Source organism: Homalodisca vitripennis, chromosome 5 (assembly GCF_021130785.1).
Source record: "Homalodisca vitripennis isolate AUS2020 chromosome 5, UT_GWSS_2.1, whole genome shotgun sequence".
NCBI lineage: Eukaryota > Metazoa > Arthropoda > Insecta > Hemiptera > Cicadellidae > Homalodisca > Homalodisca vitripennis.
The window spans coordinates 162,681,425-162,703,859 of NC_060211.1; the positions used below are offsets into that span (position 1 = coordinate 162,681,425).

General features: G+C 34.6%; 1 protein-coding gene across 1 annotated transcript in view; it reads right to left on the reverse strand.

Moving 5' to 3' along the window:
- The window catches only part of LOC124363079 (long-chain-fatty-acid--CoA ligase 1), a 117,839-nt gene that overhangs the window by 94,591 nt on the left and 813 nt on the right, over positions 1 to 22,435 (reverse strand). Inside the window, exon 2 of the mRNA XM_046818172.1 lies at positions 12,303 to 12,457. Coding sequence (XP_046674128.1) covers positions 12,303 to 12,457 — 155 coding nt within the window. The remainder of the gene's footprint in view (positions 1 to 12,302; positions 12,458 to 22,435) is intronic.

The following is a 22,435-nucleotide window of genomic DNA, read 5'->3' on the forward strand; positions in this document are numbered from 1 at the left end:
CGGCTCCACTGTAGTGTGTCACTGGTCCATTGTTGGCCTTCGCAGTCAATAAACAAGTCGCGGCGCTGCAATAGTATTCTCAGACTGTAACTGAGTAACACCTGCGCCGATTTGTATTAAAAGATATAAATTAAATAAAAAGTTAAATACTATGGCAAAAACTTTCTTTACGCCGTAAATTAAGGTTACGTAGATGTGATGTATACGCTTTATACAGTTTGATTGAAAATGACAAAATTTATTCAAAATAGCCAGTTAATATAGCTTTTTACATAAAAATATGATATTTGGTAACATTTTAAGTTTATAATTTATAATATTATAATTAAAAGTTAAAAATATTAAAATTCAAAAAAGTAAAATGTTATCCACGGTATTGAAGCAGATATATTAAATGAGGCGTACATGCCAGATTTCGTAACAACTACGATTTATATGGTATAATATTTCATACTAACTGTAGATATTGAATATGTAGGCTACCTAATAAAATCATCAGAGTGGTTAAAGTGATTTTGAGTAAACGATCTAAAGAATAACAAATTTTAAATGGACTGGGTATCCAAGAAAACGCTCAATAGTAACTTTGGAAAATCTTTTTCACGTCCAAATTTGTGTAACATTATATGACTACATTTACTCTTTATGAGTCGGGAAATCCCACAACAAACTTTTCTACTTAAAATAAAAATTATATTTTTTACTACCACCATAATTTCTACTCCATTATGTATGGAGGGGAAAAATAATACTAATTATGATTCCATAAAGGTATTTTATTTTTTTTTCCAAATATATTTAATTTTAAATTCTTTAAAATTATTTTAAATAATTTTATATTAATTTAAACGATATAGTGCTAAAACTTTAGAAGATCCGAAATGCACATGTAATTGCACTGTTACAAACGTGTTTTCACATATCGTTTCTAATTGTACGTCTACTGTGTATTGAAGACGTTACGTTATATTAAAATGAAAATAATTTGACCTTATGATTACTTAATGATTTAATACACCAACGAAATAAAAAATTTAGTAATGTTTAAGGTTGTTGGTTACGCCGACCGGGGGGTTTAGCACCGGGCAAATTAAAAAAGGCTCATTCAATATTTATTTTATTGCCAATTGATTGAGTTTAAATTGTTTTTTTAATACATCAATCTATTGATTAGTGGAAATTTTACAAATGTCAGGAAGCGTATGCTTGAATATTTGAGAAAAATGGATCTCTAATCAATATTAATCCAATATGTACAACGTTTTTATGCACATTTTATATATTTTTGAGTATAATAATATATAGAAAACTTTTACTATTCAACACTTTATAGTATGCAACAACGATTACGACTAAGTTGGTTTTGTGACATTTAGTCGTAAAGTTGTTATACTTACTTACACTGAACTATATACCAAAATAAATTACAATTATAGGGTTTTAACTATTAAGTAGTTATTTACATGTCAGTACTGTATATTATGATTTGTTTCTGAAACAGAGGGGAACGGAATAGTTAAGCGTCTTAAAGCTCTCAGGTGAAGTCTGATGTTGGCTTGGACTTTAATGCCAGAGCTTCTTATTGAAATTCGATAAATGAGTATATTACACGAGAAGATGTCGCATCGCTAAAATGTGGACAAGGTTGAAAAGAAGGTGGCTATTGACAAAAAAATTAAAGTAATTGTAATTTATATATGTATATATCCTACGATCCTAACAAAGGTTATGAGCAAACATCCCTTATATCTAAGGTCGTAAATTAAGTCCTGATACGCTTAGGTATAGGCCTATTCCAAACGGATTGAAATATCGATGTACAATCTTCACGATACTTATTGAATGACTTTGTTTGGGTATTTTGAAGGTAAAAGATTTCATCCTCATTTTTAAAGGAGGGTACGGGGGGATACCTTTACATTTTCAAATTGCAACTCCTATCTTGTGACATGTCATTTTAAAGTCTATTCAATGGACACACAATGACATGAACAAAACATGTCTACGATGATCCTAGCAAAAGTTATGGGAGTTATGGGCAATTCTTATGTACGTATATTCATGATCATCAGTTTCATGTATGTAGACTACATTTTCTTTTTCAAACTTGCTACTTAAATAATGTGTTAAACTGTTAGGATGTTACATACTATAAGTAGATATATACATTTTTAATTATTTATTTGTTGAAATATTTGACATACGTTTAAGTAAAATAACAAGGTGGAAATACACCACAACACGTGTCGTACAACAAGCTTCACTAAGGTTTCAAGCAAAATCTCAAGTCTATATATACTGTACATGTGTTTCTATGTAATATGTTATAATGTCATATGATTATTCTCATTTATTTGGTCTGCGAGTTTCTCGTTTCCATTATGGCTACCAATAAGGCCAATGTGAAACGTTCCCAAACGCTCAACCAAATTCCATAGAGTGACAGCCATGATCACACCGAACTCTATATTGTCTATATAGAAATAAAGCTCTAAGCAAACTTTCATATGTGTAGGTTACTTCGTTCTTTGCAAAGGCACGGACAAACAAATTAAATGTTCCCAGCCACTCGAGTATCAGATTTCGCTAACGCTCAGACAACTAGTAGGAAAGCGGCATATGATGGATACACATAGATCACATTCCAAAGAACCGTAACAATGTGTTTTGTGGTGTTCCAATGGCTGGTGTAAAAATGTTTCCCTAACGTTCTGACAGCTAACAAACATTTTTGAAGACAAGCTACCTGCCTTCTAATGAAGGACATCTCTGGGGTACTGGATTCCCCAGGAGAGTTTACTTCTGGCTGTTTTATACCTTCCAGTTGAACCCACACTGGGTACAGCAATAACCCAGTGCCACTTAAATTTGGGCAACCTTGTGGATGTCCAGGAGCGGCACATCACTAACCGCAAATGTCAAGATTCTGGGGCGCAAGGGTAGTTCGATAGGTCTAATCTATTGCAGGAAATGACTGTTGGAGTTGGTCGGGTTTGCTAAGAGTCAAAGGTTCTTGATAGCCTAGAAATAAGGGTGTACAACCCACCGCCTGCTTTGACTGGAGAGGCTGGTGGAGGCCTCCCTTCTTCTAGAGGACATGATTGAGATTAATGTTCTTCCTCACGGATCTCGACAGGAGGCGGACCCTATCCCCAACTTTACTCAGCCATAATATCCTGTCCCTCCGGAAGCAGCGCAAAGGTCTTTTAGGACTAGGTGCAATTTCTAAGCTTCTTGTCCTAAGAGAACAAACAAAGGATACGGAATGGTCCTGGGGAATGATGAAGGCTGTTATCACTTTACTTTAAGCTCCGAATACACAGATAGGTTGTATGTGATTGCTAGTTCGTGTTAATATATCTATAAATCGTCAAGTAGATGGGCAGTGGTGTTACTGCATGAACAGTCACGACAAAACTAAATGGACCACAAGACAGCAAAGGCTCAGCCTACCGTATACTACCCGACTGCTGGCACTCCGCCCGTCACCTGACTGTACTGCTCAGACGTCTGGCACTCGGTCCTCATCCTTCCTACTCCAATTGGGCGCCGTGTCTTTCTCGTATGTAGCTGAGGAGGGGCCGTTTTAAAAAAATCTGGATGAAAAGATATTTTTAAGGATTTATGGATTACCAGACTGTGAAAATACAAATGTAACCTCGAACGCAAAACAAAAAAAATTGGTTCTCTTTAAAAAATCTTTAATGGGCTCATTTATTGACTTCCGAGATCATGTTCACATTTTTCAATTTGAGAATTCTGGAAAATCGTCTCGTCACCCAAATATTATAATTCAGACACTCCACGCATTAACAACGATATGAACTTTATATACGATGCATGATCAAATCTGTCTGAAATGAAAGCAGACATTTGAAAAGATTCAATTTATTGGGTTTTTGTTAAAACCAAACCAAGTATTTTACTCTTTGAATCGCCATTACTAGCGATAAAGTATATATATGTTCTGATTTAGATTTGAGTTATGTTTTATATATGTATGGGGTGATAAAACTAATTTAAGCCAACCTAACTTATTAAACAGTCCTATCAGACAGCAACCACCATGTAATGGCCTTCATTACAGCACTAGTGCTACAACGAGACCATGAGTTATGGTTACATAACGCTCAGCTGGTTATTACAATATCTCTTACTGGACACAGTGAGCAACTTTGATATGTGAAGGTTTTACAATATTATAAGCTAGCTTCTGGGTAGATTAGCATAGAAAATTAATTTAATGTATTTTGATAAAAAAAACTGATCATATAGTAGTTGTTTTATTGGCTTAGTTACGTTTCGGTTCGTAAGTCTACCGATGATACACAAGCAAGTCACTTGGCCGACTGGTTGATGATAGGCTAAGGTGGTGCAATAGGATTCCTGTTTGAAAGATATTTGTTACGTTACATTCATAGCTCTTTAAGATAACTTTCCTGGATATAGTACAAGCAGAAATTGTTGTATCACTCATCGTGAAATTACAGATATTTAAAGTCGCCAAAGTAAGCTATTTTGTAATCAAATCCAAATAAAATCGGCTAAATATAAAAATGTGAAATTTTATAGCATATTGCTTCAGGAAGTACCATATTTGTTACTTTAGGATATTTTTACTTATAAATTATAATTTACAAAAATCACAAGTTTTGAAATAGTTTTCATGACGTTTTATTTTTTTTTTTAAACAGAAACAATATTTGTCCCTGAAGCTACTTATAACTATAAGTATTATTGTGTATTATTGTATTGTAAACTTTCACATAAACACATAAACGTTCAGTGGTGTGACGAAAATGTATCAATAAAGCAAAATAAACGACACAGGGTATAATACCTCTGTCCCACAATCTATGAGCCTCAATTTTGAGGTAATCCACGAATGCCAGAAATTGCGATTTCCAAGTATTTAACTGATTTTATTAAACCAGTAAACATTTTATTAATTAGCGTGACAGCCTTTTACCTTAAATATACCAGCGGACTATATAACAGCATAGTATTACAATATTTAGTACTCTCATTATATTAAGTGCCCACAATATTGTAATCGGACTATCTGCTGGACTTTCAAATTAATAGGATACGATTGTAAACCCTAGTGTCACAACCTTGAAAAAATAATCATAATGGATATTATTTAAACGATGTCGTATAATGCTCAAACCTGTTGACTCGCAGTTTTGATAGAAGATATTGCCCATTGAGTTGGAATTTCAGGTAAAATTTCGGTGAGCATATAATCAAAACAATTCCTGTAGGTAATATACAACGTAGTTTGGAAATAATAAATCCCACTATAAGTAAAACAAACAGTTTATGTCGGAGGCAGATAGTGTTAATTAGGAAAAGATGTTGTGTAAGGAAAATGTTTGCTTGGTCCTGACAGTCCATTGCGCCGCTATCTATTAATCTATTGTCCAGGTGTTATCAATCAACCGAAAATTAAATTTTTTTTGAAAATTGATATGCAATAGAATGAGTGAGTGTGCCCTGAGTAGTCTTGTAAGTTACTATCTGCTAGTCAGGAGAAGAGATGACCTTCCGAAATGTTTTCGAAGGACAAGTTTTATGATGTATGTTTAAACAATTTAGTATGCAAATCTGAAATAGTTTGTGATCAAGGCAAGGCTAGTGCCTGAAATATTTAAGATACCATAAGCAATACATCCGTGTAAAACAAATCTTGCCAGGTGAATTTTACGGCTCGCTGAGGTGCCTGATCCTATGAACGGTGATTATATTATAGAAACTGAAATTCAACGTCGGTACATATTAGTCTGATTTTATTCACTGATATATCACAAGTGTAACAGAGGACTGGTGTTAGGATAATAGTGTGAATATCTCTAAAACGTACATTTCTATGGTTATTAAAAAAAGCTGGAATTTAAGGTACATTTGGATTTTATTGTTTTTAATATATCAGTTTTTACAGTTGTAGCAGTTTTTTTTTTACAAATACAGCATTTTTATTTATAAATGGTATAGCACTACCTTAAGGAAATATCAAAATCTACCACACACGAAGACAAAAATGTTCAGTATTTCTTCTATTCACAAGGCATTAATTTCAAAATTTAAGAAAATTTCCCAAAAAGTAATTTATGCCTGTCTGTCTGTCCGTCTGTGCAACAACTCTTAAGAGGATATTGACGTTCTATAGACTAAAAATTTGGTACATAGATTTCTCTTGCTCCAAGGAACCCTCTTGATTCTATGGTTAAAAGGTCAAAAGGCGGTCAAGTTTTCACTAAAATGCTAAATGGGCTATCGGTAACTCTGATGGCAACGAGAAAATACGCAATATAAGCAATAATTGTGTAAAAAAATGGGTATTCTTCGAAAATAAGTCATATGACGTTATTCAGTTACCAATACATGTGATGAAGTTATATAGTTCAATGATGGAACGGAATGTTGGGAAATTATAAAAATTCTAAGATTAAGATTTGGTCACGCCAGTATTAATAAAAATCTATTTACTATTGGTCAGCACTTCAATACAATAATATGTCCGAGATGTAATTTAGGTCATAGTGAGACTTTGGAACATATCATTTTTACGTGCTTTGCATATGGACCATACTGGAAGCCAAGGTTTTAAGTTAATTAAGAAGTATAGGATGAATGTTCAAAACTTAACTAAAATTCTCCCGTCAAATAATTTAAATGAAGTTGAAGAAAGACTTGATATTTGAGTTTAATTAACAAATTTATTTAAAACAAAATAAAACTCCGCTGACTTAACACAACTGCATCTTGGATAAGGAGCTTCATCCGAGATCCTCCTTTTCGGATTAAGAATGCCCGATGGACCCTTGGCGAAAAGTGATCCTAGATCCTTACTAGACTCCTACGTCTAAAATCAAGTAGTACGTTAAACCGGCACGGGATTTCCCGAAGCCTATTAGCCTAGAGCTAACAATTAAAGAAAAAAATCTATTTTGTGTGGTTGGTTTTACAAAAAGTTGGAATATTGAACTTAACCTGTACTGTAAGAACCTCCATTGTTTATTGTAGACTTTCTTTCAGTCAGGACTTTTGATATTCCTATTGTATTAGTTTGTCAAAGTATGTCATCGAGTAGGGAGTATTTTCGATAAATAAAAATAAAATCACATAGTTAATTTTTAACTTACAGTTGCATTTCCTCTAGTAAAATGCCAGCAGTTAGTCGGTGAGTAGCTCGCTAGGTAGCAGCATAAGTGTCTCGAACAGTAAGTCCTTTAGCCTTTCCACCCTTCTACATTTCACTTGTCAATAACAAACGCTACAGATATCCCTGCAAGGCGTACACGTTTACTGCATACTGTTTCACAAAGTGCCGCGCTCCACCAGAATTCAGCCATCTGTACAAGAGCTGGATTATGCAATAACTGACCTTGAAAATTGTAATCAACTGATCTCAAGTATAATATCACTTCCGGTACAGCCGGTGAGAAAATTTTATTTTATATGCGATGTCGTTTTGAAATAAAAAATTGAAGGTGCAATATTAGCGTAAAGTCTATTTTGTGGAATAATAATCGTATGATGACTCTTTAATATATATATATATATATATATATATATATATATATATATATATATATATATATATATGACGACTCGAGTATATAATATTTTTCTTTAATCTTTATTATCAATCTAAACTTAAAACTGTCGGTATCTTAAAATCGCATGATACATAAAACATTCATAAGAATAAACGTTGTTGTAGATACTGTAAGAATTTTAAAACCCTTACTCATTTTGATTTCCGATGCCTATTAATAGAGATTCTCTTTCAATATTTTGAACGACAGTCATAATTTAATATTAATAAAAATAAAAATGGGGAATTATTAACATTTTCATATGCATATACGAGCAATTTATACAAAATATTCTATTTACTGTCCATTTTGTACATTATTAAATATCAAACTTTGGCACGAACACGAACGACAGTTATCTTGAAACTTTTGGTTCAAGGTGGCTAACAAACTCATCGGTCATGTATAATTTGTTAATAACATACCATTTTTAGCTTGAATCAATTAGAGATAAGGCAGTTATCATGTCTACAAGCTCCCGTTTCATATCATATGAGGCAGATTACAATAGGTATATGTACTTCCAAGAAATGTATTTGAAATCGGTATCGTTTATTTATATCCGATTCTTAGAACTATCAAAGATTATCTATGTATCGATCTGGTCAATGTACCTTACCTTTAGTTCTTTTACAGATCACATTTTATTGCTTCCATTACAAACGTCCACAATTTTAATAATTTTACATAGTGCGACGTTACATATTGGTTCCGCCCAAATTAATATTAAAATTACCCATTACAGTAACGTTATTTAATTCAATATTTCAAATTTATATATTATATATTATTATTATATTAAGATTGACTTAACTTGTTTACTTGCATTGACGATCCTTTCAAAAATTATAGAATTACTTCGTTTGGAACAAAGTGTACCAAAGAGCGAATTTAGGGCCTCGAACCTAAAATGTTCACGCTTATCATAATGACGTTTATCACAACGTAAATCATAATGAGGTGTAAATTTGAAGCTACAATAAACAGCTGACCCTATTTGCAGACCTCGTACTCGCATAATATACTATATAATAGATATCGCGTGCTACTATACGGTACGTAGTGAAACACTTAGGTACACAAGTCCGGTAAATACGAGATTAATTCGAAGCGATATGTTGGCTGCAAAGCTCATTTCTCTTCCGAAGTGACTTGGCGCTAAGCGCTCACTTCACTTTTGAGAGATCTGTTAGCGTCTTCGCCCATTTCTCTTTCGTGCCTGGACTAATTGCTTGGCGTATTGCTTCTACTATCCACCCCCCTTTTCTTATTATAAGGGATAGATTGTTTGGCATGTTGCTTCTTCTATCCACCCCTTTTTCTTATTATAAGGATAGATTGTTTGACGTATTGATTCTTCTATCCACCCCCATTTCTTATTATAAGACATACATTTTTTAACGTATTGCATCTTATATCAAACCCCTTTTCTAATTATAAGATATAGATTGTTTGACGTATTGCTTCTTCTATCCACCCCCTTTTTCTTACTATAAGGATAGATCGTTTGGCGTATTGATTCTTCTATCCACCCCCTTTTCTTATTATAAGGTATATATTGTTGAACTTATTGCTTCTTCTATCCATCCCCTTTTCTTATTATAAGAGATAAATTGTTGAACTTATTGCTTCTTCTATCCATCCCCTTTTCTTATTATAAGAGATAAATTGTTTGACGTATTGCATCTTCTATCCACCCCCTTTTCTTATTATAAGGTATATATTGTTGAACTTATTGCTTCTTCTATCCATCCCCTTTTCTTATTATAAGAGATAGATTGTTTGACGTATTGCATCTTCTATCCACCCCCTGTTATTATTATAAGGCATATATTGTTGAACTTATTGCTTCTTCTATCCATCCCTTTTTCTTATTATAAGGATAGATTGTTTGACGTATTGATTCTTCTATCCACCCCCATTTCTTATTATAAGACATACATTTTTTAACGTATTGCATCTTATATCAAACCCCTTTTCTAATTATAAGATATAGATTGTTTGACGTATTGCTTCTTCTATCCACCCCTTTTTCTTACTATAAGGATAGATCGTTTGGCGTATTGCTTCTTCTATCCACCCCCTTTTCTTATTATAAGGTATATATTGTTGGGCTTATTGCTTCTTCTATCCATCCCCTTTTCTTATTATAAGAGATAAATTGTTGAACTTATTGCTTCTTCTATCCATCCCCTTTTCTTATTATAAGAGATAAATTGTTTGACGTATTGCTTCTTCTATCCACCCCCTTTTCTTATTATAAGGTATATATTGTTGGGCTTATTGCTTCTTCTATCCATCCCCTTTTCTTATTATAAGAGATAGATTGTTTGACGTATTGCATCTTCTATCCACCCCCTGTTATTATTATAAGGCATATATTGTTGAACTTATTGCTTCTTCTATCCATCCCCTTTTCTTATTATAAGAGATAAATTGTTTGACGTATTGCATCTTCTATCCACCCCCTTTTATTATTATAAGGTATATATTGTTGGGCTTATTGCTTCTTCTATCCACCCCCTTTCCTTATTATAAGAGATAAATTGTTTGATGTATTGCATCTTCTATCTACCCCCTTTTATTATTATAAGGTATATATTGTTGGGCTTATTGCTTCTTCTATCCACCCCCTTTCCTTATTATAAGGGATAAATTGTTTGATGTATTGCATCTTCTATCTTCCCCTTTTTATTATTATAAGGTATATATTATCCAGCCCCTTTTATTATTATAAGGTATATACTGTTGGGCTTATTGCTTCTTCTATCCACCCCCTTTCCTTATTATAAGAGATAAATTGTTTGATGTATTGCATCTTCTATAAACCCCCTTTTCTAATTATAAGATATAGATCGTTTGGCGTATTGCTTCTTCTATCCACCCCCTTTTCTTATTATAAGGGATAGATTGTTGGGCTTATTGCTTCTTCTATCCACCCCCTTTTCTTATTATAAGGGATAGATTGTTTGGCTTATTGCTTCTTCTATCCACCCCCTTTTCTTATTATAAGGTATAGATTGTTGGGCTTATTGCTTCTTCTATCCACCCCCTTTTCTTATTATAAGAGATAAATTGTTTGACGTATTGCTTCTTCTATCCACCCCCTTTTCTTATTATAAGGTATATATTGTTGGGAACTTATTGCTTCTTCTATCCATCCCGTTTTCTTATTATAAGAGATAAATTGTTTGACTTACTGCATCTTCTACCTACCCCCTTTTCTAATTATAAGATATAGATCGTTTGGCGTATTGATTTTTCTATCCATCCTCCCTTTTCTTATTATGAGGTATATATTGTTGGGCTTATTGCTTCTTCTATCCATCCCCTTTCCTTATTATAAGAGATAAATTGTTTGATGTATTGCATCTTTTACCTACCCTCTTTTCTAATTATAAGATATAGATCGTTTGGCGTATTGATTCTTCTTCTATCCACCCCCTTTTCTTATTATAAGGTATATATTGTTGAACTTATTGCTTCTTCTATCCATCCCCTTTTCTTATTATAAGAGATAAATTGTTTGACGTATTGCATCTTCTATCCACCCCCTTTTCTTATTATAAGGTATATATTGTTGAACTTATTGCTTCTTCTATCCACCCCCTTTCCTTATTATAAGAGATAAATTGTTTGATGTATTGCATCTTCTACCTACCCCCTTTTCTAATTATAAGATATCGTTTGGCGTATTGATTTTTCTATCCACTCCCTTTTCTTATTATGAGGTATATATTGTTGGGCTTATTGCTTCTTCTATCCACCCCCTTTCCTTATTATAAGAGATAAATTGTTTGATGTATTGCATCTTCTATCTACCCCCCTTTCTAATTATAAAATATAGATTGTTTGGCATGTTGCTTCTTCTATCCACCCCCTTTTCTTATTATAAGGGATAGATTGTTGGGCGTATTGCTTCTTCTATCTACCCTTTTTCTTTTTTTAAGGTATAGATTGTTTGGTATATTGCTTCTTCTGTCCGTATAAAATATAGATCGATACTATTATTCAAATTTACTTATAAATCCTCTCAGTTTTTTTGTGGTAATATTTTATTACTGCCTTCATTATAATTTATATGTCAAATTTGTCTGCATTAATTTATTTAGCGTTAATAATTTAAACACTGTTCCTCCGTATTACACTATACGTGTTATTCAATTTAAGCAACTAAATAACAGTTAGGCAGTATATCAGACCTGAAAGAGTACACAATAAATAATAATGATAATACATAATAATAAATAATACAAATAAATGCAAAATAAACGTTAATTATGTTGTTGCAACAGTGAACCAACAGATTATTTCAGATTATTTATGCTTGGTAGTTGCTTTTCAGCCACGATGTTTTCGTAGACGGTTATATAATATCCCACTGGAAATAGTATGTTGAGGACTTCAAGATACTTCAGGGTGATAACGTTCCTGGAAGGCATTCCTCTTCGAATTACGTGGGCAGAAAGAAGCATACCTAACACAGCCAATCCAATCCACCTTCCTACAGGTGTCCAGAGAATATACTACGACTAATCAATTGGCCGCCTTTTCCTCAATCTGCAATATTTGAGTCTTCGAAAATTCCTGCATCCACTGGTAGCAATAAAAAAGCAAAATGTATCCTTACACTTTTAGATTGGACGTCTGAAGAAGTGCAGAAACTTAATATCCCTACGGAAATTCCAAATGGAGACTTACCGGTAGCAGGAAGCTCTGATGGTTCAGTGGCACCAGAGGTTTTTCTGGAATAGGTCTGCTGGCCAGGTAGTAAGCCGAACCTGCTGCCACACAAGTCAGGGCCAGAGCACCGTAAGCTCCGCCCACGTAGTGCAAGTACTGGTCCATATCTTCGGCTAAAACATTACGTATAGTTCAGTTACTATGGGATAATTATAGTTAATGCTAATGCCGTGGATGGTTTGGGAAACTGCAAAGGGAAGTAAAGGCTAAAGCAAAATGTATTTTGTAAATAGTGAGGCTCCGATTTTTATTCGGGGGGGGGGGGGGGTAAATATACATTTCCAATTTTTACTTTAAACAATATAGATTCATAAAAAAAATAAAACCCAAACTGATTTTCTTGCACGAGACAAATTTTAAATTAGATGAGAGCTGATTACTCGCAAATCTCATTTTTAAAACCCCTTTTTCGACATTTATTATTCATAACAAGGTGTCTTTTTGAATCTGCATCTGAAAGTTTTCTCATAGATAATCAGGATTTCTCATAGATAATTTACCAAAGACGTCTATATTTGAAAATTCAAAATTGATATATTTAAAATACAAAATTATAAACAAGAAACTGGGTGTTCTTGGAATTTAGTAGGGCTACAAACAATAATTTAACACTCTAACGGTTTTGGGAATTTTCAATAAATACATGATAACATTGTTCATTATAACAAAACGAGTTTCAGATATTGTATATTATACTATAGTAAACACAGCGAAAGGTTTTTTTATAGTTTTAATTCTGAACCAAGTTTTAATGAAAATCTAACATTAGCCTCAATAAGTGACACCATATCATTACTAATTTTGTCTGAGTTTGAAAAAAATTATACATCAACAGTAAGAAAACAAAAAAAGCATGTACATGTATAAAATAGAAAATTATAAAATCTATTACTTACGCTGCATCATGACTAGATGACAACCGAACGCACAATGGTGAGATAATATGAAGTTATCCTGAAGTAAAATTAATATTGACTGAGTGCATTAACTCCAGTGTGGCGACATTGGACCCTCACACATGGGCCTACGTTATCAGCTGATTAGTCAGCGCAGAACAGCTGATCGACAAAACAATGGCGTCAGCTCCCTATTGGTCACTGATTAGTTTCTGTGTTTGCTCACGTTACCAAAACTAAAGTACGAATAGCGCCAAGTAGAGAGACATGTCAGAGCTAGAAATGGGAGGGGTGATCCTTCTCATTTTACATATGTTCTGATATTGTCTGATCTATCATTACAGAAACACTCCTGTTTTGGTGGGCCTCTTAAGGCCAACCTAGGTTCCTAGTAATCTAAAGAAAAAAATAACATTTTGAATCCTCTATGAAAAATTACACGACGTAAATTAATAAATTCGGAAAATTTCGAAAATAAAAATAAATTTTACAATACGTATCTGAGTTACAACATCTAAGAATTACACGTATTTTAATGACTTATAACGCTTGGAAATCCTAATAATAGTATTATAAATGCGAAAGTGCGCTTGTTTCTTTGTTTTTCCTTCACGCGTAAACTTCTAAACTGACTACTGAAATTTTACATACGAGTATACAGTCTTATGATCCCTGGGATGAATATAGGCCTATTTCGAAAATCCCTCCGGGCAACGCCCCACTTGTCCTTAAAGGAATGAAAAATGACATCTTGGTATCTAAAGTTGTGTAATATTAATTGAATGAGCCTGTCAAATGTAATCAACTGTTCTGTGTAAACATTGTTTCTTTATAGTTGTTACATTTATAGTGAGTGAACTGACCTGAACCGTGGCATACTCTGAGGGGTTATTCCCCTCAGAGCAGCTTATGACACAAATGTCCAGATGACTGGACTGGAGAGCAGAAGCATTAGTGTAGTTTAGCATATACTTTAGTGCTGTGAGAATGATGAAATTGCTGAAATGTAGTTAATGGAGTCAAGTCGATAACAAGTAGATGAACAATAAAGAAGATGAACATAGTCATCGGCATTTCAGGATGGACGGCAAGTCTAGATGAGTGAAGCGCCTACTGAAGGTCGTCCAGCAGTGCCCTGGGGCGTCTCAGGTTACATTTATTGCATTAGTGAGTAAAATGCCAGAATTTTTCAGTTTTAGATTTCAGCGATTAAGTAAGTACTAATCTACATTATAAAACGTCCTTAAACATAAGAAGGTTCCAAAGACTCCCTTTGAAGCAGCCGATGAAATTTCGCTGGACTGTTCTTTTGAACTAATATACCAATTTCAGCTCTAAATGTTCTAAAATATTGAAAAAAAAAAACGTTTACTATAAATTTAAAGACTGATATAAAACCCATCTTAGTTCTCTTTTGTCAGAAGTCGGCTTCTCGGATTTGTGCTATATATTTTCTTGATCGGGAAATCAACTATGGACCCAAACATACTGAGACCGAAGTAAATTATAATGGCCATAATTATAATTGTTTTAATGTATATTTTTATGATCGTGGTAACAAGGAAAACCTAAAATTGGCGTCGAAAATTTAATTCACTCGAACCAGCAGTGGTCATAAACGTGTACTAAATTGCATGCAAAGCAGCGAAACCTATCAAAGTGGTCTTTTGACAAAAGTAGGTTTCTCAGAGATATACATTTTCTTGATCGGGAGAGAAGCAGAATCAGCTTTCGAATAAAAAATACTAATACCAAAGTAAATAAAACTGACACACAATACACTTAATACACAAATATACACTTAAAAGTGTTTAAAAAATATTTAAAAAAATAAAAAAATAAATTTTGTTGATCGTTGGGAAGAAGTAAAATTCAACATTGGCGTCGGAAATATAATTATAACTCGAACCAGAAGTGGTCATGCAGGTGCAAAACATACGAAACTGCGTGCGAAGCCACGAGTAACTGCTAGCGACATTGTAAAATTAAACGCAATTTAAGAAAATGACATGACTTTCAGTAAATTATTACTTGAACAACTTATTTTTTCTGATAAAATATACATCGCGACTTCTTGTTATTTTTAGACGTAAACAGTATAATATTCGTAGATTTTCATTCAGCAGATTTTCTGAATATACGAGGCCTTTAAATAATACTTGAAATGCCTACAGCCTCACGTAGAATAATTAGAAATTCCTTTTCAACCAGTCCTGTCTTTGGAAAAGTCATCTTAAGGACTGTGACTATGTTTTTCGAAATAACCTAAAGGAATACCAATTGAGCTACTTTAAGAGCATTCGCTTTACACTGGACCGGCGAAACTATTACGCCCAGCTCAACTACAGATGTTTTTCAATTCAAAAACCTTATTTATTTCCAAATAAAGAAATGATAATTATAATTGAATTAGATTAATTTATAATGTAATTATTTAAAAAATATGATTAAAACATTAAAATTTCTTAAAGTATAGGAAAAAGTACCTACATAGGCAAGCCTGTGCATTGGTACGAGTTGTTGAAAAAGAATAAGTCGACCTACACTGCTGATAAGTAAGTTTTAATATAATTATATCTGATTATTAATATTAATAATTATATTTATTTATTATCTATATATTATATAACTCAAATATTATAGCATACAATAACACACAACACACATTGCACATACATATATACACAAAACTGTGGAAAACAAACTTGGCTCCCTGTGTTTGTTGTACTGAAAATAAAGTAAAGTAAATGCTTGTTGTATTTTAATTCCATTTTTTTTTCCACATAGTATCTAATGGAATCCTCGATTAAAATTAAGAGCTTAGGATTGGATAACTATCAATAAGATTTGTCGGATAGTATTATCTTGTTGTCGCTTTCGTTTTTGTTTGGATTCAAGTGTGTGAGGATTGGACTCTTTATATTATGGTATAGCTAATACACGTAGTGTGACAGTAGGGTAGGTGGGTGCCATATTGGGTGTGGGCGTTTGTGCCGTTTGGATGGGCTGGAGGGAGGTGTGGGGGGGAGGTGGGGTGGGGTGGGTGGTGGTGAGGCTGGGGGGGGGGGGGGGGGGGGGGGGTAGGTGCGGTGGGTGAGGGTGGGGGGAGGAGTGGAGGGGGGGGGGGAGGGGAGGGTGTCTTTTGGTAAGTTGAGCATGGAGTGGTGAGGGGGTGTGGGGGTGGGGGGCGGGGGGTGGGGTGGGGGAGGGGGTTGGGGGGGTGGGGCGGTGGGGGGAGGGGGAGGACAGGGGGGTGGGCGTTGTGTGGACGGGGGGGTGGGTGGGTGGTGGGGAGTGGGTAGGGGGGGGGGTGGGGGGGGGCGGGGAGGTAGGGAGGTGGTGGTGGGAGTGGGTGTGGAGGTGGAGGTGGGGGGGGGGGGAGGGGGGCGGGACGGTGGGGGGGGTGGGGTCGGGGGGGTGGGTGGGGTAGGGGGTTGGGGGTGTGTGGGGGGGGGGGGGTGGTGGGGTTAGGGTGGAGGGGGGTGGAGTTGGTAGGGGAAGGAGGTGGGGTGGCGTGGCGCGGGGGGGGGAGGGGTGGGGAGCTGGGGGTGGAGGGCGTTGAGGGGGTGATTGTGTGGGGGGGGATGGGGGGTGTGGGGGGAAGGGGGGGTAGGAGGAGGGGGGGTGGGGTTAGGGGTGGTGGGGGGAGTTGGGGTGGGGGGGGCGGGTGGTGGGAGAGTGTGAGGAGGTGGTGGGGTGCGGGAGGGTGGTGGGTGGGGGGTGGTGTGGGGAGGGGGGGGGGTGTGGGGGGGTGGGGGGGGGGGGCTGGGGGGGAGGGGGGGGAGAGGGGCGGGGGGGGTCTTGGGGCGGGGGGGGGGTGGTGGGGTGGGGGTGAGGAGGGTTGCGAGGGGAGGGGGGGTGTTTTTTTTGTTTTTTTTATTTATCTTTTTTATTTTTTTTAGTTTTAGTTAGTTTTTTTTTGGTTTGTTGTTTGTATGTTTTTTTTTTTTTGTTTTTTTTGTTTTTGTTTTTTGGGTTGTATTTTTGTTTTAGTTTATTTTTTTTTTTTTTTTATTATTCAGTAGAATACACTTATTGTCACAATTAACATTTTTTACCTGCTATTATTGAAAAAACTGGCTTTTTAATTTTTATTGGTCGAAGATGTTACAAAATAATTGTTAAATAATCTCTTTTGTGTAGTCATTCCAAAAATTGGTTTCATACTATTTGTAGTAAAAATATTAATAACATGACCAAAATTCCGGATATCTATGTTTCATTTTGTAATTCAAAATGTGTCAAAGCGTGACTATTTATATTATTTTAAACACGAAAATTTAGATCTAGTAGAATACACTGATAGTAGCTTGGTTAAAATTCAAATCTTTAATTGTTGCAATTCATTGTTTAAAAGTTTGTTTTTAACGATGGAAGGATTGTGAGTTAACACAACTTTTTCCAGACATTTCCCATCGTATAGTGAGAGTACTAAATTCAGTAAACACTACCTTTCGAGATCTGCAATCTGATCTCTTCCTCAGGTGGATAAACTAACTTTAACACTTAACTACAGTCTAGGTTAAAATATACAATTCATACGAGAGCGTTTTGACTTTTGTGGCCTGTATTCTTTCTGTTAATTATTAATAATTACTAATTATTAATTCCAATTGATAAATAGGGTTAGTTTTTAATTATTTACACTTTTAAGATATTATGAATGAGTTAACACACGACATGGTTATTGTTTTTCCTGACTTAAGCATGTACTCCTCTCTGTTAATATTTGTTTATTTAAAACTGTAGGTTGTAGTATTGTGGTAGGGGCTATCAAATAAACATTATATAGTCTAACAGCTGATCTTACAATTGAGGAAACTAAAACGTTTATATGAAAAACTTCGATCGTAATGATTGTACCAAGTTATAATGCTTTATCTGTAATCGTTCGGGAGTTACCAAGCCAGTGGAGGACTTTTTATACACCCTGTACATGGGCGATTGTATCAAAGATACCATAACAGTGCTTTTGTACATGTCATCGCCACGAGTCCGTTTGTTAGTTAGTTTTGATAGAATATACTAGCAGTTACCCGCGGGTTTCACACCAATTTCGTACGTTTTAATGTTATTTGGGCACATTCTAATTCAGAGTGAATTATATTTCGACGGCATGTTGAGGTTTGCCCTTGTTGCTTACGATGAAGAAAAATTTGTCAAAAAGTGTATATTTAGGACCATTGTAATTTTATCTGGTTTTAAGGTTTAGCCATGGCCTGATTTTGCCTTGTTTCTCCAATCAAACTATATATATATATATATATATATATATATATATATACTATATATATATAATGGCAATAGCCGATTTTAATTTTTTGTTCCAATAAACATTGAATCACAAAAAGTTACTTGCTCCGCCGGGACTCGATAACCCGGATCTCTCACATGCCAGGTGAATTTGCTACCATTACACCACAGAGCCCTTCCTTTTACGATTCATTATTTTAGTATTTTGGCGATATCTGGTATCATTAGGCGTTTAAATAAACCAAAATAAACATATTATGATCGGAAGACCAAATACCTGTCAAACGTCTTTTATTTACGGTTAATTAAATTTTGTATAAATGGCAACTAGCCGATTTAATTTTTTTCAATAAACCACTGAATCACAAAAAAGTATATATATATATTTATTTATATATATATAAATAATTTAAATATAAATATATATCAATATTATATATATATGTTGTAGAATTACAACAAGGGGTACTTTTTGGTTCAGGGGTAAAAAAAATGAAATGAAAAAATGACTTTATTAGCGGCGAAGTGTAGACTATAAAGTCCTCTCTACCCACTTAACCTCATAAATTAAACTAACATATACAATGTCTACATTTATAACTAAAAATTTGTATATTTATTTACATACAATATTAAATGAACCTTAAAATAAAAAACAAGCATCAATAATAGTTTATACTATATACAAAATTTACAATACTATCGCAAGACAAACAACTCGCATTCATTTCAATTGCATGCAATTCGCCTAAGTACGCACACCAAAGCCGCCAATCGCTATACCACCCTGAGCCTCTAGCATCATGGCCCGGACCTCGCACCAAAGCGAGCGCGATTATCGGAGGTCCTCTGATGTTCACGGGGTAAAGCATTCACAATCGGACTGGGCCAGAGAAACTGTAAACGATTTGCTAAGGTTCGTTGAATGGGATATAGATAATAAGGATGTACCCCTCCTTGGTACTTCGTGTAACTTATTTCATACATAAATCGAAAGTTGTTTTGGAAAGATAACTAAGGACAATTCTAGGGATAGGTAGATCTGTTCTCTTTTTTTGTGGTTACTGATTGGAACTAAGATTGATTGATTGATTAAACTCTTTATTGTGACAGGCGAAATTAAGACCATTAGGTGTTTTTCTTACACTTAACCTGTAATACCATTGGCGTAATGGCATTGATGAGAAATGGCGGCATTATGAGTAAGAAACTCCAATTAAGTATTTCTTTTGAAATATAAAGCAAATGAGACTCTTTCAGCTTAAAGGTTTTTTAACGATTGTTAATCCACTTTTAACGATATAAAAACTGTTCCAGTAGATTTTATAATTAAGACATAAGCATTAAAACTGGTAGCAGTCAAGATGTTAAAAGATTTCTATGTTTAACCACTAGGCCTAACAAAAGAGGAAAATATCTACCATTAAAGGCGATAAATTCCTCAACACTATAATAATCACTCGTGCCTCTTTTAATATTATTTTAAGCACACTAGTTATTAAAATTTATTTATATATTATGTAACAAAAACATCTAACAATAATTTTATCTTACTTTAGTAATATTTTTCCAAACTTAGATTTTTAAGGGTGGACTTGGGGAAGAATCTTGACTTTGTCTGGTTTATAGTAGAATTTTGATTACGTTTATTATGTCCCTTATCTTGATAAATACAAGTGTTTCATTTTATTTATCAAAATGTACACCATATAGTACAAAAATAAATAGGTTCTCAAAAACCATCGGGAGTGCCGATGGCCGAGCGGTCTAAGTCGTTAGACTTTGGGTCTGAGTTAGAGATAGCGCAGGATCAGATCCTGTCTGTGACCGTTGCACTTTTTATCAGTACCATCGACCTTGTACTGTATCGACTCTCCCCTTTATTCTGTTTGATAATATCCTCGCACAGGCCAGTGGCCCGTGAGGACGGACAAAATAAGGCCTAAAAGGGGATCGGTCTCCCCATTAAAAAAATTTTAAAAATAGAAAAAAAAACAATTATATTATAAGAGTGGAGAAATAGCTTTAATATAGTAAATAAAAGTATTAATAGCGTATTTTCAGTTATAGATAACTGCATATTTGAATATGTTACTGTAATAGATTTTATAAATTATAATAAGATGGCTAATTCGTAACTTTCTTCAACATGTTTTTTATTAGGATGCAGTACCAATATAACTTCTTTCTTTATACAGATATTCTTACACGTTCTTTAAAAAGACGTGTAATCAAATTGTAATAAAATGTTAATATTTCAATGTAAAATTGTTCATGTTTGGTTTTATTTCGTAAGAACGTCTTGATAAAATCGGTGTACATATTACATAAATTGCTTGACTGGACATTATAGAGCTCTCAATAACATAATCCTTGCTCCAGGTATGTTCTAAGCGGATTAAAGGAAGTGTTAGGAATCTTCTTACAACACATTAACCTTATTTAGCACACTAAGTATTACAATAGCTTTAACTAAAATCGTTGATATAGAAGCCATTTGTTAACTCTCACACTCAAACTAGTTAATTTCTTACAAAACTTAGATTTGTTGTGGAAATATATTTGTGCTTTCACTGATGTCTCTTTCTAACTAAAACATTTACTTTGCAGCCTTTTCTGTAGCTTTGATTTGCAAAAGGATGTTCTATTGGGTAGTCAACTCATTCACAAGAGAATCCACTACACGATATGTGAATGACAGCGTAACTGACGATGAATGAAATCATCGAATGAAAATTATAGTTAAAACGAATTCGGTATACGAAGTAAAAATTTAACGAGCAAGTGCGAACTTTATAACTTAGATACTTGTGTTTTCGTTGCCTATGATAACCTAGACCTGTCAATGATTACAATTATTGAAAATAGGTACTATTGTTGAAGAGGAAAACCATTTGAAATTGTTCGGCAAAACCTTTGTTTTCAGCAGATCTGAAGCTTCAAAGGCTCTTTTTCAGAGATCAAAGAATTCCAAGATTACGTCTTCACAAAGCATTAGACAGAAGTGGTGATAGAGATCAAAGAACATCGTCTAAAAACTAAAAATTCTCAACAAAAAACATGTTAGAGCGCTGTGCTTACAATAATTTGCATTCATACCAACACGGAATATCTATTTTCGAAAATTTGTAGACGGACTGTTTCGTGCAAACACCCACATTCCGGTTATAACCTCAATCGCTTTACACCGTGTTCGAGATGGGTTCAGATCATCGGTATAATCGATATCTCGATGGCGCAAAATATTTAAACGTTTGATTCTACACCGAGGCGAAACAGCTTATGCGTGAAATACAAGTTCTTTAACGTTTTCTGAATCCCATGGGCTTTTCAAAGATTTTAACCAGTACTTAATTGAACATAAATTAATATAGTGATATTCGTCATAATATTCTGGTGAAAATGATGTAGCAACTTTAGGTTAAAGAAAACTATACAATACAAGTGCATAATAATGTTTTAAGATGCTAAAAGAAATTAAATTATATATATGATAACACAGGTATACGTCTTATGAAGCTTACCACTATAGTCTTCTGTATACCGTATCCACTACACAGATAGAAAACTGACTGACCTCATTAGAAAAGCAGTCGCTCAGTTCTCTGAAATGCACCGGGACTATCAACGTTATTATCGCAGGGCGGAAACGCTGGCACCACAGTTTCAAGTGCTCCCAGTCATGCGTCAGGTAATGACATTCATTCCACGTGAGTAATCCATTGTAGACTAAGGATTTGTATTAGATTTCTTTACTCCACTCTTTGGTTAACCATTGACGTTTTGTCTTCAGAAACACTCCTCGAAAACTTAATCTGTGGATCACTTCCGTTCAAAAACCTAACAGCTTAGTTAGAGAATTTGCCATCAATGAATCTGGTGCATAACTCCTTCAGCCATAGATCCATTAACATACATCCCACTGAGCTAAACCTGAAAACT